Source organism: Cyphomyrmex costatus, unplaced genomic scaffold, assembly GCF_001594065.2.
Source record: "Cyphomyrmex costatus isolate MS0001 unplaced genomic scaffold, Ccosl1.0 scaffold146, whole genome shotgun sequence".
In the NCBI taxonomy this organism is placed as follows: Eukaryota; Metazoa; Arthropoda; class Insecta; order Hymenoptera; family Formicidae; genus Cyphomyrmex; species Cyphomyrmex costatus.
In genome coordinates this window covers 311,612-327,905 of record NW_017275457.1, presented here as the reverse complement: position 1 = coordinate 327,905, position 16,294 = coordinate 311,612, and the positions used below count along the sequence as shown (strand labels likewise).

Below are 16,294 nucleotides of genomic sequence, written 5' to 3'. Positions count from 1 at the left end.
GATTAATTAGATTTTAATTTCCAGCAGTGATTTTTTACTCAGGCAAAAATAGTCTCCGTTGACAAAAAGAGTTAATTGTCTCTTAATTAATATAATACTCAATTATATTAATATACAGAGATGATAATAATTGCATAGAAGAAATTGTAATTTTTCGGCAATATATAGAAAATTATGGTATTAAAATTTTATGCAGCACTTACGTAACAAGGAGTTTTTGCAATATCATGCATCCAGAATATCGATCATGAAACTTTTTCCCTAGAATGGAAAATAATAAGTGAAAAATTTCTCCATTAATTATAATGGTAAAAATTGTCACTTTTCATTTTTCATCCCAAGGAAAAAGTTTCATGATCGATATCCAGATACGGTAAACGTTAAAGTCACATTTACTTAACTGTAAAGTCGAATTGTGCATGCCTGTTTCGACTTTTCACTTAAATAATGTGATTTTATAACTCTATTAAAAAATTATAAATTTAGGACGACTGTTACCAACGCCGATTAACTTAATTGACGATTACTCAATCATCAGTGTAGCCAAAACAGCAAATCGTATATCGTTCTTCTTTATCTCATCTTCGTGATATTAGACACAAATCATTAAATAAAAATCATTAAATCAATCGTCTATTAAATCATTTTTTTTCCGTAAAATTTTTTGCTCATTTTAATTCCATATTTTTAAATTACTATTATTGATACAGACGATATTTATTACTTTTATCACAGTTATAACGCAGAGATACAAGTATATCATGAAGAGATAAAGTTTTAAGAACAATACAGTCTTGTTTTTGGCTACACTGCTGATTAAGTTAATCGTCGATTAAGTTAATCGGCGTTGATAACTGTCGTTCGCTTTGTATGATCCGAAGTTATTATTCTTCATTATTCCCGGATCCGTATTGATATATAGATAATTAGCTCAGAAAATGGCCGGTTAGTATTTCGTCAGTATTTGAAATGATTTCAAACGAATTATAGTTGCTGAGCGCATCGATTGTTGATTCAGCGTGCAGAATATCTATCCGCTTCCGTCACGGAACCGCGTAGTAGGGTGAACCGCGGCCGAACGGCTGTAAGTTGGGGAGGAGAGGAAAGGAGAGAGACGCGAGCGTTATACTTGAAACCGGCTTTGTAACCGACAGGCGGTTTCGATCGATTTCATTCGTCGACGACGTCGACGCGACGCGGAAGCTTCGTCGTCGCCTATCTTCTCCACCATGGAAGCCCTTATACCTGTGATAAACAAACTGCAGGATGTGTTTAACACCGTCGGTGCTACCGTGTTACAATTGCCGCAGATCGTCGTCCTGGGCACGCAGGTTAGCCGGAGTGTTCATTCGGCCCGCAGTCAATTGACATCAAACCGAAAACAGCAAATGGCAAATCCGCCCCTTTCATCTGGACTTTGCTACCTTCTCCGCTTTTCAAGGTTAAACAAATGCGCGATCGAAATCTCTGTCCGGTAAGAGAGAAAAATTGCGAGAAGGTGCAATCGAAAGGAACGGATCTAACGTTGGTTAACTGACGTTCGAATTTTCTTTGTTCTATTGTCATTTCTTTGTCGTGAATAGCGTAATGGTTATCTGCTCATGATAAGCTGCTTGCTGCATTAGTGTTGTAGTTGAAAAAAAATAATATTGTATTCTCTGCAATGCGCTTGAATTATACAGTTTACTTAGGAGTTTCGTATTTACTTTCGTGTAATCAATCGACAGACAAAACCAAAATATTGTGATGTGACTAAGTGTACAATCTCAAAGGAATTTTGATTTACAGTCAGTTTCCACATTTAAAGCTGTCTTGAGATGTCATAAGTTAATCGTAAGCTGGTATTCATAGTCAGCTTTTGTATTTAAGACCATCTTAAGTTCAATCTTGAAGTGTCACGAACCAATTAGAGGGCTGTATTAGTATCTCAAACATTAGTTAAAACGGTCTTGAAATAAGAATTGACTATGAATATCAGCCACAGAGCTGTATTTTAAGATATTATTTAAGATTAGTATATTAAGACGATATTAAAATAAGAACTATGAATATCCGTCTTAGATCTAACGGCTTATTCTGGAAAAATATTGTATACAAAAATACTAACAAAATTTATAATATATGTAACACATGTTAGTATCTTCATACATTTTCATATGCAATACTTTTGGAGAATACAGTGGTTTTTTTTTGTAGATAAATTTTTTTAGAGACTTTAGCTGAAAAAATCACTTGTTCTGAATGAATCAAAATCGAATAACATCTATTGTCAGATATATGGATTAAGAACAAATATTGAATTTTTCAGAGTTCAGGAAAGTCATCTGTAATAGAAAGCTTGGTAGGCCGTTCTTTTCTACCGCGAGGGACTGGTATTGTCACACGACGTCCATTGATACTACAACTTGTATATACACCTAAAGATGATCGAGAACACAGAAGCGCAGAGAATGGCACCCTGGACTTGGAGGAGTGGGGAATGTTTCTGCATACAAAGAATAAGATTTACAAAGATTTTGACGATATTCGTACAGAGATTGAAGCAGAAACTGACAGAATGGCTGGGGCAAACAAAGGGATTTGTCCAGAACCAATTAATCTTAAAATTTACTCAACGTCTGTCGTTAATCTGACGCTTATAGACTTACCTGGTATTACAAAAGTGCCAGTAGGCGATCAGCCGGAAGACATCGAGTCTCAGATACGTGAGCTTGTATTAAAGTACATATGTAGTCCTAACTCTATAATTTTAGCAGTTGTCACTGCCAATACTGACATGGCTACAAGCGAGAGTTTGAAGCTCAGCAAAGATGTTGATCCAGATGGTAGACGAACATTAGCAGTTGTTACAAAATTAGATCTCATGGATGCTGGTAAATTTAATTTGTTATCCTTCTTGATGACTTTACTCTCTTTTCAAATTTATCAAAATGCACAGGATTGATTGTATGTAACAACAATTATTAAATATCTTAATTCTTTTTAAGGGACTGACGCTATAGATATTTTATGTGGTAGAGTGATTCCAGTTAAACTGGGTATTATAGGTGTAGTTAATCGTTCTCAGCAAGATATAATGAATAATAAAAGTATTCAGGAAGCATTGAAAGATGAAGCCACATTTTTGCAACGTAAATATCCAACGTTGGCTAACAGAAATGGCACTCCATACTTAGCAAAGACTCTTAATCGTTTACTTATGCAACACATTAGGGATTGTTTACCAGAGTTGAAGGTAATAGTATTAATAATAGAATGTTAAATTACGGGATATAGCTAGAATCTACTAAAGTAAGCATAATTTGGTAGAACTTGTGCTTTTTTTTAAACAGAACAGAGTGAATACAATGGTAGCTCAATATCAAACCTTACTTAATTCTTATGGCGGAGATGTCGAAGACAAAAGCCAAACCTTGCTACAAATCATCACGAAATTTGCAAACAGCTATTGCGCTACGATAGAGGGAACGGCGAGAAACATAGAAACCACTGAGTTGTGTGGTGGCGCTCGCATATGTTATATATTTCACGAGACGTTTGGTAAAACGCTCGATTCAATTAATCCACTGGCAGATCTCAGTAAAGTCGATATATTAACTGCTATTCGCAACGCAACTGGTCCGAGACCAGCTCTCTTTGTGCCAGAAGTTTCCTTTGAACTGCTGGTTAAACGGCAAATACGAAAATTGGAGGATCCTTCGTTACGATGCGTAGAGCTTGTACACGAAGAAATGCAGAGTATAATACAGCATTGTGGCACTGAGGTGCAACAGGAAATGCTGCGTTTCCCTAAATTGCATGAGCGTATCGTCGATGTTGTTACACTACTGCTACGTAGACGACTCCCACCTACCAATTCAATGGTAAATTAAAATATCCATTCTATACATATATAACACGTTCTTTATATACTCATATAATGATTTAATTTTTAAAAAAGGTAGAGAACTTGGTTGCCATAGAATTAGCATACATTAATACTAAGCATCCCGACTTTCACAAAGATGCAGCATTTGTGTCATCTCTACTGAAGGACGCTGAAGTAGATCATCTGAAGCACAATAAACGATTAATTTCAGCATCTAGTACTATAATCGCCAATGACACGGTAAATAATTTCTATTCAATATTCTTTGACATTTATTACTAATTTCTTTGTGCATAACACTCATTGAGGAAATTCCTGTGTTTCAAGGATGATAATTTAAAAGTGATTGGCAACATTTATATGCTCGTCAATTTATTTGTTATTTTATACATTTTAATTTTTTATGCTGTGTTTGCGATTAATAGTAAAATATATTTGTAACAGATTATAAAATCGATCAATAATCAAGATGAGATGAACTCTGTTTCTGATCAGACTAAGGAACAGCAAGGACAGCAAAATCACTGGCTGCTAAGTAACTTACTCCAGGGAAGAACGGAGTCAACGAGTTCCGCGGATGGTTCTCCAGTCAGGATGCGTGAAAACAGTAACTCCCCACATCCAATGATCGAACTACAGAAAGCATCCCCGCAACAGAAACCAGTAAATCTGCTCCCTGCGGTACCAATACAGACGTCCCGAAAACTTAGCGATCGTGAGCAACGAGATTGCGATATTATCGGTAAAGAAGCACATTATATTGAACATCATGCACATTGCCTATTCTATAATTGCGTAATTATAAGTAATTGTAGTTATTTGTAAGAATTGATCAATCACAGTCGAATATTCTTTTTACATTCAGCTGTGACATAACTACATTTACGCAATTGTAAAATAGGCTTTATATTAACGGACTTTCAATTTTGATCTTCTGTTTACAGAACGACTTATAAGATCATACTTTTATATTGTACGAAAGTCTATTCAGGATAGTGTACCAAAGGCTGTTATGCATTTCCTAGTCAACTATGTGAAAGATAATTTACAAAGCGAACTTGTCACACATTTGTACAAATCAGATCAGGCTGAGGCTTTGTTGATTGAAAGTGAACACATTGCTGTTAGGCGTAAAGAAACAGCGGACATGCTTAAGGTTTTTTTTTTTATTTAACATAAAAAGTTAAATATAAGTCTATAATAATTGATTTCTAACAATTATCTTAATTTTTCAGGCATTGACTCAAGCAGGTCACATAATTAGTGAGATTAGAGAGACGCATATGTGGTAATCGAATGCCTAAGCCTTTACATCACCGGATTCTAGTTAAATTTAGGTATTGCATCTCTGTGTTTTAATCAACTGGATGTACTTTACCAATGTATATGATGAATCATTGTATTGTATATAATTCTTGTCTTTCTCACGCAAGTAAGGTAATGCTATTGAAAAGTAATGGTCTTGATATGTTATGTCACCCAATTTTATAGTATAAGCATGGAAGAGGCATAACGTCGTACTTAAAACGCGCGTTTATGCGCAACCATCTTATTTGATTTATGAGATGTAATTCAGATTCGCTCTTTTACTCGGCGTTAGATGTATATGTTGATCTATCGTTGTACGAAAATCAATTAACTCTTGAATAACTTGTTTTGTATCACGTATTTTACCACGGGAATTATATGCTTCTTAATTACTTAGTCTAATCTTGTATTGTCTTACGCAACTGTTAACGAGAATGCAGCTGAAAATTATTGTTCCATATTATTTTCCAGTTTGCATAAAATTTACTTTTTTTTAGTTCTCTTTCCAGAATAAAAAGCTGGAGGTATCTATTCTTAGTAAATTGTGTCGCGTTTTTCACAGAGCTATAAAATAAACATTGAAATAATTATTTCAGTACTTTAAATAATTTTTAAAACCGACTAAGGTAGTATTAGACGGAAATAGAGCCGAGCGAATTATAACACTGGACGATACATTGTTCTGTTTTGATACCTTCGATATTCGGTTCAATCAAATGTTTGTTGACAAAGTTCGCGTGCTCGAATAGCAAAGGCATCGCGTCTTTATAATTCCCCTGATACATTTTCGCGATGGCACTCAGTCTCTTTTGAATCGATTTATGAAACTGCTTCTCGATTCTCTTTAAATCAACACTTTTCTCGCATTTGGTGCACCGCTGATTCGTTGCGTCTATTATCGAGAAATCTGTCGGTTTCGAGCACGCTGTACACTTATAACTCGTTATTTCGGGTAGCGGATGCTTCCAGTTCTGTTTGCAGGCATCGCATCCGCACAGGAATCGATATTTCTTCCACAAGAACTCACGTCTATTCAATTTGCTCTCGCTAAGAAAATGAGGTCCATAACAATCTAATATCTCGCATCCTTTGCCGATGAAGCGCAGAGCTCTAACCACGACTATTCCTGTAAGGTGAGAATTATTAGAAACTTAGTTCGTCTCTCTGTCGTCTTCATCAATTTGTACAGTTTGTCCCTGATTGGATCACGTACCGTTCGGATAAGAGTGACGAACCACGTTGGGATAACAGCTGTGGTTCACGAGACTGACCGTGCTGTAAATCGCAGCACCAATATTCCTGGGTTCCCAGATGCGCGTTGCCTCGTCGTGGACATTCTCGATAATCTCGTATGCGTTGCAGTTAATCGCCTGCAAATGGTGCAACATAGCGACAGCTAACAAAATGAACGTATCCGTTGTACAAATAACGTCCAGTTTGTTCAGAACCGAGATCAAGCATTTCGTAAGAAAAATTGCCTCGACAGTACGAATAAGATTCACGCGAGGTTCCACATCAGGGCAATGAGTTTTCAGTTGAAACACCGTACGATAATCGAGAGGACTGTACGTTCTCTTTGATCTCAAGTCCGCGCACTCCTTGCTAATGTCGTTATCTTTATCTTTTGCATTACCATTAGCATGATATCGTAGAAAATCAGGATTCAAAACGTATGTTGTTTCTGTTCTATTTCGTAACGATAGCGCTTCTATAACCGTTGTGCGATAAGCTAGCAGGAGGTAAGACGTTTGTTGACGTTTGTTGTTTAATGAATTTTTGAAGAAGTAATTAAATACCGAACATTCATATTGGTGATACGTCTCCCACGCTTCCTTGCGACACACCTCCGTGCAAAAGGCCACCTGGGAGAATAACAACATAAAATTTATATCGAAGGCGCGCATCTGTGGCGCACAAATTGCAGGAAGACACGAAAAAAAAAGAAGAAATTAATACGGGAATTCTAATAGGCGAAGATATGGATAATTAAATTTGGCGAGATATATACATCTTAGTGAGAAATGACAATGAAATCGACATCAATTCGATGTCGATTCCATTGTCATTTCTCATTGGGGGATGGCGTGTAGCATGCGCGAATATAAATCATGCACTCTACTAACTGTTTGACAATTGCGGCATGGGATTCTAACGCTGTCTTCTAGTTTAAGTGTGGCATGGCAATGCAAACAATTCCTGTCGAAAGCCGACGCGTCTGTGCTGAAGGAAAACGGCCGATCGACAATGAGTACAGTTCCCGGTCTGATGTCTCTTGTAGCCACGAGGTGTCGGCCTCTGACCTCATCAACCTCCAAGTCAACGCTATCCGAGCAGCTCGCAAGACAGCTATGCGGCTTGCCGTCGACGATGGGCGACGTGCCGCTGGAAGAAGAACGAGAAGAGGAGGAAGGCGTTCTTCCACGGGTGCCGCGTTTTCTGGAGGGTTCCAACTTTCGGAAGCATTCTCGCTCTAGTTGAAGACATTCTTTCCTACGCTGCACGAAGTATTTAACGTCCTCCGCAGAGTCGTTATAGAAACTCGCAGGAAGCACCAGCATGCACTCGCAGTCTCGCAGGCAGCTCGCATAAGCGCGCAGACTGTAAAAACGCCTAGCGCGCTCGCAGATCGCATCTAGAAACACCCTACTGTTCGCACTGGCCACAAACAGTGCTTGCGTGAGAATATTACAGGTTCTAATCTCCGCGTGCTCATTCCTGGACTTCGCCCCAAGCCACTTCTCGTACAGCTGCACGGCCTGCGTATCATTCTTACCCTCATACGAATCGCTTAGTCTTAAATTCGCCGTGTAGGGTATTTCCATAAGCATTCTGACCATTCCTTGTCTATCACCTGACGCGGATAGCCTTTCGAATTGAGTCGCGAGCGGTTCTTCTTGCGAGATAATGTCATGCACAACATGACGAAATTCGTCAAGTAAAAGGTTTCTGTAACAAAACAGGCGAACGATCAAAATAGTTTTTAATACTTGATACAAAATATGAAAAAAAAAAACGAGATTTTTCTGTAACGCAATAAATGTAAATTCTTAATTTATTTTAAACAGTCGTCAATATAAAAACAATAAATTAAAACGAAAACAAAAAAGGTAATTACGTCCATTTATGTCATACAATATTCGATTTGAAGGAACAATTGTCTTTGCAGAAGTAAGAGTTTACGTGTGAGAATAAAATACAACGAAAATGATAATCTTCAGAGATTTAATATTTTTTCTACAAATTATAATGTTATATAGCATATTGCAATATTTTTCATTCTTAATAATTTAGTGCAAGAATGTTTTCATTAGGAAATGTATAGGATTTCTCATTAGGATTTCTCATCAAACGCGTTCCGTTTCATGCAGTTTATTCTTTACTCTAAAATTTTTAGAGTGATCCTTCCTCTCTCTCTCTCTCTCTTTGAAGAGTAAATTCACATTTTAAAGATTAAAAACCGAATCACCTTTTTTCAAGATTGACACAATTTTCATTTTCTAGAATGAGATTCCATTCCAAAAAAATTTAAAGAGTAATATTTGATAAACAAGGATAAAGTGTATTATGAGCATTATGTGTAAAGCATTAATATGCTCATTATTTATTGGAAAAACTTATTATCAAAAAACATAGAAGATGCTTCGAGTTCTTTATACATTAAATATTTAAAACTTTTTTCATTGTGAACACATTTGCGTGAGTTATCATACGCTAATATAATAATACATAAAGTTGACGTGTCTGAAAATATGCGAATCAGTCGAAGGTGCAACGCAACTCCAATTTTATTACAAACAAGTCGCAGCCACAAACGTGTTTCCATCATTTATCTAAATTTAACACTGTAAATTTAATCGCAGACAGAAATAAAGCATGAGTGATGACAGCTCGTGTAGGGTCACGGAAGTGAACATTCCGATCACAGAATTTGTCATTAGGCGGAGGACTGACCCGATTTTGCAACAAGCATCTTCAAACGAGAGATCAGATCTGGACATGGTGAGATTTTCTCTATTCTAGTAGCCGGGATCGAAAAATAAGCTGGCTTACTCTTGTTTCATCGCAGACATTTCCACTAATTGTTATTGAGACTGATTGATTGCGCGTTTAATACGAAACATGCGCGGACTCTACTTCCTCGTCGCACAAACGGACATGAGTGCGACCGATTCTAAAATTAGGTGTATTCGTCTCCTCTTGCGAAATGCGCCCGATAATTCCGTCCACAAGATCAATCTCGCTCGATTCTTCGCTCGCGTCGATAGAAACGTGCAAACCGGTGCTTGTCAGGACAATAATAGAGATAATTAATAATAATTAACACAAAAACTATGATCAATAAAAACGTAGTCGATATAAAGTACATATTTTACGATTACAATTTTCTTTTGCAATTATTTTACAATATCGAAATAACTTTCTATAACGATAATTGAAGTAAATTAAAATTGGAATCTTTAAAGTAGGCGATCGTGTTCAAACACGTTTTTAAGATAACTGCCAAATTCTAATTATATAACTTAACAGGTAATACTTGTACTATTTTATTAACATTAAATAGCAATGTGAATTTTTTGACGTTTAATATTGGAAAAAATTAGATGACGAATTATATATTAATATACAATTATGTTGATTTAATTAATGTTTAAAAAAGTAAGATGTTTTTTGTATAATATACACATATATATATATATATTTAATTTTATTTCACATATCTAAACAAAAAAATTAATAATTCTATCTGAAAATATTGCAATTATTATTATTGCATAAATTAATTCACTTGTCTAATCTCAGTTGATTGGTTTAATTCCTTTAAAAGCGCGCGTAATTGCGTTCGCTCGTTTTACTTGCACTTTCTGCACTCAGGTGATATCTTCGCTCTTTCTCTTTTCAACAGTAACATATATATCGTCTCATTTTGGGTGCCAAAAAGGTGCAATACAGGTGAGGCAAGATTATCACATTTTCACTATGATTTCCCACTCTCGCCGTCCCGCCGCAGAAAAAAATCTCTAGCTATTACCAGACTGCGAGCAGTCGTCACATGACAGCGTCGGGTGTGCGTGATCTTTTCGTGAGTCTCTCAATGTGGGGAATCTAAAATTTGTTAAACAAGAAACGAAAGGACTACCGGGCTACTTGGCTTCTCCCCAGAGTGTTGGCTGTGCTCGGCTGTGCTTGAAGACCGTGGTGTATTACATATACTGTATTGCGTAAACGGTGAAACTTACTGTCGCAACGATGAGGTACATCCTGGGCTATACATTTACCGTCACCACCTCTGTGACGATTCTTATTCTGAGTATGTTTCACATGTATATTATAACAATAAAAATAAAGAGGTACACACGTTAGTGTCTCTTATGCGTTGGATACTTTGTCAAATTATTCATACATGATATCATTGCGAACAATCTTGTGAAATGCATTTATTTTACTGAATAATCTTTGAGTTGCATTAAAGATCATATGTACATTTATTTAATACAATATATTTCGTATTTATATAATATTTTGTTTATATAATTTATATCATGTGATATATAATATGTATGTTGCAGTTTTGTATTATTTATTTACTGGCAAAGGAGAGCAGATTAGCATTGCATGGTATGTTCACATATTTATCTTACATCAGTGATTTCTCATTATTGAACTATTAGCACAAAAGAGATTCTAAGCAAGATGTTTGACTTTTATTTAGGTTCTTGACGAATACTTCTCCATATATGTGGTGCACATTGGGTATAGGTCTATCAGTAGCTTTGTCTGTAGTAGGCGCTGCATTGTAAGTTGGATTGCTAGTTAACTAATATAGATTATCTTGGTCCAACTTATTTTTTATCTTTTTCTAATTCTCAGAACTAGGAAAAGATGAAGAGTTGAACCAAGATTAAAATTACATCGATGGAGATGGAGAGTTCTAAGTAGAATTATTCAAATTTGTATTACATAAGTTATTTATTTCTTTTCAGGGGTATCCATACCACAGGTGTGTCTATTGTTGGTGGTGGTGTGAAAGCACCTAGAATCAAGACAAAAAATTTGATTTCTGTGATATTCTGTGAGGCTGTAGCTATTTATGGCTTGATCACTGCCATTGTCCTATCTGGAATGCTTGACAAATTCACTGCAGAAGCTTACAAAAGTGAAGAAATCAGAAATCAGAACTGGTTGTCTGGATATCTAATGTTTGGTGCTGGTTTATCCGTTGGTCTCGTCAATCTTTTCTGCGGTATAGCGGTCGGAATCGTTGGCTCTGGTGCAGCTCTCGCCGATGCGGCTAACTCTGCCCTTTTTGTGAAAATTCTTATAGTCGAGATTTTTGGTTCTGCTATAGGACTTTTTGGTTTAATTGTTGGTATTTATATGGTAAGACATGTTACGAATACAATTGGAAATACTTAAGTGTATGTAACTAAATATATCCTTAACGAACATATTTTCATATTTCTTACAGACATCTAAAGTGAAAATGGGCGATAAATTAACATAAATTACGAGAGAACGAGAGAGAGTATTATCGGGATCACAATGTTCCATTCCACATTTAGTCATCAGTAAAAGAGATTCTAGAGGAATGACTGCATATCTATAAAATCATTGTGACATCAGAAGAATTTTCCAGATACCAATGCAAATTTGGTATATTGCATGTCTGTAATTACATTCATACGATTTTAGATGACGTAACTTAACATCCTTTCTGTGCTTATAATTGTGAATATTGTGTTATATTGTTGAACGTATCATTCTACTTCTTTTGAAACATAAAAGTGATTAAGATTAAATATTATAATAGGCTGTAATTTTTATCGACGTTAGAAAGCAACATAATTTTTGTTAAACATTTTGAGTGCGTTATAGCGCTCACTTTTGCATAAGTTAATGTACATATTTTCTTGTCAATGTAAGTAAAGTATGTGTAATACGAAGTAATTTATCCTCTATATTCTAATTCTATGTACCTACTTGTTAGCTAATTAATGAGAAAATAATCGATTATGGAAATTAACATGAGTTATTAATCCCTTCAAAAGTATTAAAAATATTTATTTAACAGTTATATAAAAATTTTTGAGCTAATATCAGAGGTAATATTCGTCATCGTCATTATTTTCTCTTTAAGATTTCAAAGAAGACTTGTGCCTACCTCTGATATAACATGATTATAAACATTCATGTATTGTACAATATTATATAATAATCAATGATCTCGGTGAATATACATAAAAAATAAAGATGTATCTAGCAAATTATATAACAATAATTTTTGTCTTATGTATGTAACACATTATGGATGCTCTTGAATGCATGTTTTAGCGCTTCCACATATTGACTGGCGTTACGACTGTCTTCATAACTCGTCACGACTGAACCCAAACGTTCATTCTGGATCATATATCTAAACAAATATGTATTCTGTATTAAAAAATGATATTCAAAGATACGACAAAGTATTGACAATTGTTTAATTTTCAGTGTTAATAGCAACGTAACATGAATGTCTTACCCAATTCCATAGCCGTCAGGTATCACTGGTCCAAATCCACCAACCATTACATCTGGACTTGATAAAGTAGATGTAGACAGTATATTATTATTTAAAGCATTGTAAGCTGAATCTTGAAAAATGGCTGGCTTAGTGGAACCCGATTTCTCTGAAATTCTTTTCAAAGCGAATAGATGCCTATCAAATCCCTGGCCTGTAAAATATTTTATCACATCTATATGTTCTTATAAATCTGCTAATATATAATGATTAATGATCAAACTAATCACCCATTACAGCCTCTTTCGTAAGCACGTTGTGAGTTTTACTACATTCAAGTATCATCTTTTTTAGCTCTGATTTAGAAAGTTCGATTTGCTTCTGAGTCATAGCGACACAGATCGCTTTAGTCTCTAATGTACAAGGTCTGATGGTTTCAGTTCTGCCGTGTTTATATGCAGCTGTGCTGCAAGATTCATAAGTTGGTACCGATTTGCCTTCTAGGGTATACAACGCCAACTGGAATGCAAGCTGCATCACGGCATCTGGACTTACCCCGAGCTTCTTACACTGATCCTTACCAAACTCTTCATTAAGCATAAAATCGACGCACAATCGGTTCACCCATGCTTGATACTCCGCTTTTTGCTTATCGATGATACCTTTACTTTTCGCATCTAGAGAGAATTGTAGTCTCTCTACGTTTTCTTTAGAAAGTCCATCTACTTCATTAGGATAAAATCTAGGTTTCTTCGATATATCGGCTTTCACATCCTACAAGATAACAAAGATCCTAACATTTCGTAGTTCTCAAATGTTTAAGGTAATGAAATTAACGATGCGTAATATATCTAAAGTTGTAACAATGTATTGCTCACTTGGAAATATCTGAGTACCGCGACACCATCGCCCCACGAATGCTCGAAATTTATTCCACCATAGCCATCCTTAGAAACAATAAGGGAAAACGACTTGTCAAACCATCTATTGGTACCGTCTGCGTGTAAATATGTTTTAATTAGCTTGTTATAATCGGTACCGATAATTTCGTCATCTAAGATCATTACGAATACAGCCGAATCGATTTTCCGAAGAATTTCTTGATTTCCCGTTTCAACTAAATGTGAGCGTGCCTGTGCCCATTGATCCCTTTCTGATGATGTAAGAACGCCTACAGGATATGGATGTGCTGGCCTGTCATCTTCTAAAATGGTTTTTAGGCACGCAGCTATCTCTTTAGGATTACGAATAGAGTCATTTGTATCCAAAACATCGAACGCGTAAAAATGACCCTTCCTCAGTACAACCAAATGCTTGGCTGAGGAGTCGTGAAAGATTCTATCTTTTCCTAATTCCGGTATTCTAGTTGTATTGAACAGATTCTTGTATTGGGACATATCTAGTGGAAAAGCCTGCGATAAAAAGATTTGTGAATTTTTTCACGAATTTATATTTTTCTATCAAAAAATTTATCTTAAAATATTTTGTATAATCATTTCTAATCTATTTATACCTTGAATAGATAAGCGCCATACCAGCTAAAACGAGATGGGATCAGTCTTGTAACGTTGCGGAATAATTGAGTGTCTGACTTCTCAGGTTTCATATGAAACACCTCTGGTTCTAGAATATTGTTTTTGAGCGACTTTAAGAATCTCAACGATGATACGATAAGGTTTGTTGCTTTTACCAATTGCGTATCATATTTCGGATCGGATTCTGGCACATAAACTAAGAAAGGATTGTAATTAATCGGCAAGGGTTTGCGATCTCGTAAATACATATCGAACCACGGTTCGCTGATGTAACTGGTGTGTGGATTCTCTGCATTATGTTCGAGTAATAACTTTTGTAAACTCTGTCCCTCACTGGTAAGAAATTTTGAGACATAGGAGGAAGTGTTCTGCAATTCCTTCTGACTCAACAGAGGTTTCTGCGCATTCAGGTATCTCCTGCATGAGTCTTCAAGTTTGGGTATCGGTAAACGAGGCAAGGATGCTTGAAAATGTAATGTTGGAACTTTGCTCATCTGCATAAATTGATATTCGGTGGTATCGTTCAAAACGGCAGTACTCCTGTGAAACAAAGACATATAGTTGGTATCTGTTTCTTTAATTAAACAGCTGCACATTTAAATTTTAAATTGCCTTTATTTTATTTGAATTGATATTCAAATTATGACACATGAACCGCGTTCTACTTGGCGCTTACAATGATCTTGGAATCATTTCATCCTTGTTTATTAAATATTAAACAAGAACAAATGATACTCGCGAGCGTTTTGAATATCAAGGAACTCATTTTAATTATTAATTACAGTAGCTAATTTTACAGTCATATTAACAATATAAATTTCAGAGCCTAAAATAAGAAAATATAATATCATATATATGTATGATGCCACTGTATCTACAGCTAAAAATATATAAAAACATTTCTACCTAGCTAATTGCTGTGTTAGTGCCAGCCCTCCACGACTTATCTATAATACACAACAAAAAGAGGAAATAGATGGAAAACGTGTTTTGTCTTAAAAATTAAACAAAAATATTATATATCATACATATGCACGATTGTATGTCGAGTAAATAGTTTACCATAAATTTTTGAAATTCTCTTTTCGTTAGAATAAACATCTTGTAGTTCGATTCTCCTGACTTAATTGCTGTTGAAAACGTAACAGAAAAAAAGAAAATTCATCAGTCAACAAGAGATCAACGTACAACTGGCATATATATGCATATATAGAGTGACAAGCAATGACAACTGTTCTCTACTGCTGTACTGTAATCAAGAACAGATATATGTCCAGATCAGATGTGAAGTTGAGCTACACTTGCACCGAAACTCTCTTCCTTTATCGAGCAATCACTGGAGAAGGAGACGCAGCGAGAAAGAAGAACTCGGTGCAAGTGTAGTGTTGTACTCCATGATTCGGAGCATTTTTGTTCCTTTACTGTATAGATCGATACAATAAATATATTATTTTACACAAGTGGAGTATATAAAAGAATATTAGATTATTATTTCAAAAGATTTTTCTGTTCTATAACTTTTGTTACCACCATCGAAATGTTTTTCTTACAACTCTAATAAATTTTGAATATTTTCAGAAACTTTAATTATCAAAAAACTGATTTCATGTGATTTGATGCGCGCGCGCTTTTTCTAAAAGTTTTCATAAAACTTTGAAATTTTTATGTAAATTTTAGAAATTTTAAATAATTTTGTAACTTATATATAAAAAAAATTGCAACACTTAGTCGTAGATTTTCTCAGCTACTATATAATATTTCTGAAAAAATTCTCCATCAAATTACATGTCGCATAAATTTCTTCACATTCTGTTCAACAATCAGCAGTCAAATTGACAGATCCAGCTCAAAAACAATTGTTTTAATCTCTTTTGGACATCAGTCATAACAATGCGATCCTGCAGCTATAGAATCTCCTGAGGGGGCGTCGAGCGGATTTTCCGCTACACGCTGTCTGCGTAGAGCTGGCGGATCTTCGTTGGCGCATCGTCGATGACGGCGACGGTTGACAGCGGTGGTTTTCAGTCGCCGCGCCAGTCACGGTGAGAACGTTGTTTCGTAGTCCGTTCGTTGCGGTGCGACGTG

The 16,294-nt window shown here is 35.6% G+C and overlaps 4 protein-coding genes across 5 annotated transcripts; 2 read left to right on the top strand and 2 right to left on the bottom strand.

The window, feature by feature from the left end:
• Nucleotides 1-1,157: 1,157 nt before the first annotated feature.
• Nucleotides 1,158-5,668, top strand: Drp1 (dynamin related protein 1). 2 transcript variants are annotated; one of them, XM_018551754.1, is made up of 8 exons: nucleotides 1,158-1,331; nucleotides 2,309-2,873; nucleotides 2,988-3,235; nucleotides 3,333-3,863; nucleotides 3,941-4,108; nucleotides 4,313-4,610; nucleotides 4,813-5,024; nucleotides 5,104-5,668. In XM_018551754.1, exons 1-8 carry the CDS (start codon nucleotides 1,230-1,232, stop codon nucleotides 5,158-5,160), a joined length of 2,181 nt encoding a protein of 726 aa, XP_018407256.1. In that variant the 5' UTR covers nucleotides 1,158-1,229; the 3' UTR covers nucleotides 5,161-5,668. The 2 variants fall into 2 exon arrangements, with proteins under 2 accessions (XP_018407256.1, XP_018407257.1); XM_018551755.1 differs by having other exon boundaries at nucleotides 4,364-4,610; nucleotides 5,104-5,665.
• LOC108783236 (SET and MYND domain-containing protein 4) lies at nucleotides 5,476-8,201 on the bottom strand. The gene is made up of 3 exons (XM_018551756.1): nucleotides 7,300-8,201; nucleotides 6,390-7,038; nucleotides 5,476-6,302 (listed from the first exon to the last, which is right to left on the bottom strand). The coding sequence occupies exons 1-3, from the start codon at nucleotides 8,011-8,013 to the stop codon at nucleotides 5,809-5,811; spliced, it is 1,857 nt and encodes a 618-aa protein (XP_018407258.1). The 5' UTR covers nucleotides 8,014-8,201; the 3' UTR covers nucleotides 5,476-5,808.
• Nucleotides 8,202-10,232: 2,031 nt separating this feature from the next.
• LOC108783265 (Vacuolar H[+] ATPase PPA1 subunit 1) lies at nucleotides 10,233-11,875 on the top strand. The gene is made up of 5 exons (XM_018551795.1): nucleotides 10,233-10,484; nucleotides 10,744-10,792; nucleotides 10,887-10,970; nucleotides 11,158-11,554; nucleotides 11,643-11,875. The coding sequence occupies exons 1-5, from the start codon at nucleotides 10,424-10,426 to the stop codon at nucleotides 11,676-11,678; spliced, it is 627 nt and encodes a 208-aa protein (XP_018407297.1). The 5' UTR covers nucleotides 10,233-10,423; the 3' UTR covers nucleotides 11,679-11,875.
• Nucleotides 11,876-12,343: 468 nt separating this feature from the next.
• CPT2 (Carnitine palmitoyltransferase 2) lies at nucleotides 12,344-15,416 on the bottom strand. The gene is made up of 7 exons (XM_018551779.1): nucleotides 15,272-15,416; nucleotides 15,116-15,156; nucleotides 14,188-14,749; nucleotides 13,553-14,086; nucleotides 12,965-13,448; nucleotides 12,696-12,888; nucleotides 12,344-12,587 (listed from the first exon to the last, which is right to left on the bottom strand). Exons 1-7 carry the CDS (start codon nucleotides 15,308-15,310, stop codon nucleotides 12,461-12,463), a joined length of 1,980 nt encoding a protein of 659 aa, XP_018407281.1. The 5' UTR covers nucleotides 15,311-15,416; the 3' UTR covers nucleotides 12,344-12,460.
• Between the last annotated feature and the right edge of the window lie 878 nt (nucleotides 15,417-16,294).

Excerpts from the sequence above, each read along its gene's own strand:
- LOC108783236 (XM_018551756.1), bottom strand. The coding sequence starts at position 8,013 with ATGGTCAGAATGCTTATGGAAATACCCTACACGGCGAATTTAAGACTA. Across the intron at positions 7,039-7,299 it reads CATGCCGCAATTGTCAAACA|GTGGCCTTTTGCACGGAGGT; the intron begins GTTAGTAGAGTG and ends TTATTCTCCCAG. Across the intron at positions 6,303-6,389 it reads TCGTCACTCTTATCCGAACG|GAATAGTCGTGGTTAGAGCT; the intron begins GTACGTGATCCA and ends CTCACCTTACAG.
- LOC108783265 (XM_018551795.1), top strand. The coding sequence starts at position 10,424 with ATGAGGTACATCCTGGGCTATACATTTACCGTCACCACCTCTGTGACG. Across the intron at positions 10,485-10,743 it reads TGTGACGATTCTTATTCTGA|TTTTGTATTATTTATTTACT; the intron begins GTATGTTTCACA and ends TGTATGTTGCAG. Across the intron at positions 10,793-10,886 it reads GAGCAGATTAGCATTGCATG|GTTCTTGACGAATACTTCTC; the intron begins GTATGTTCACAT and ends ACTTTTATTTAG.
- Drp1 (XM_018551754.1), top strand. The coding sequence starts at position 1,230 with ATGGAAGCCCTTATACCTGTGATAAACAAACTGCAGGATGTGTTTAAC. Across the intron at positions 4,109-4,312 it reads CTATAATCGCCAATGACACG|ATTATAAAATCGATCAATAA; the intron begins GTAAATAATTTC and ends TATTTGTAACAG. Across the intron at positions 5,025-5,103 it reads AAACAGCGGACATGCTTAAG|GCATTGACTCAAGCAGGTCA; the intron begins GTTTTTTTTTTT and ends TTAATTTTTCAG.
- CPT2 (XM_018551779.1), bottom strand. The coding sequence starts at position 15,310 with ATGTTTATTCTAACGAAAAGAGAATTTCAAAAATTTATG. Across the intron at positions 15,157-15,271 it reads GAGAATTTCAAAAATTTATG|ATAAGTCGTGGAGGGCTGGC; the intron begins GTAAACTATTTA and ends TGTGTATTATAG. Across the intron at positions 13,449-13,552 it reads CGGTACTCAGATATTTCCAA|GATGTGAAAGCCGATATATC; the intron begins GTGAGCAATACA and ends GTTATCTTGTAG.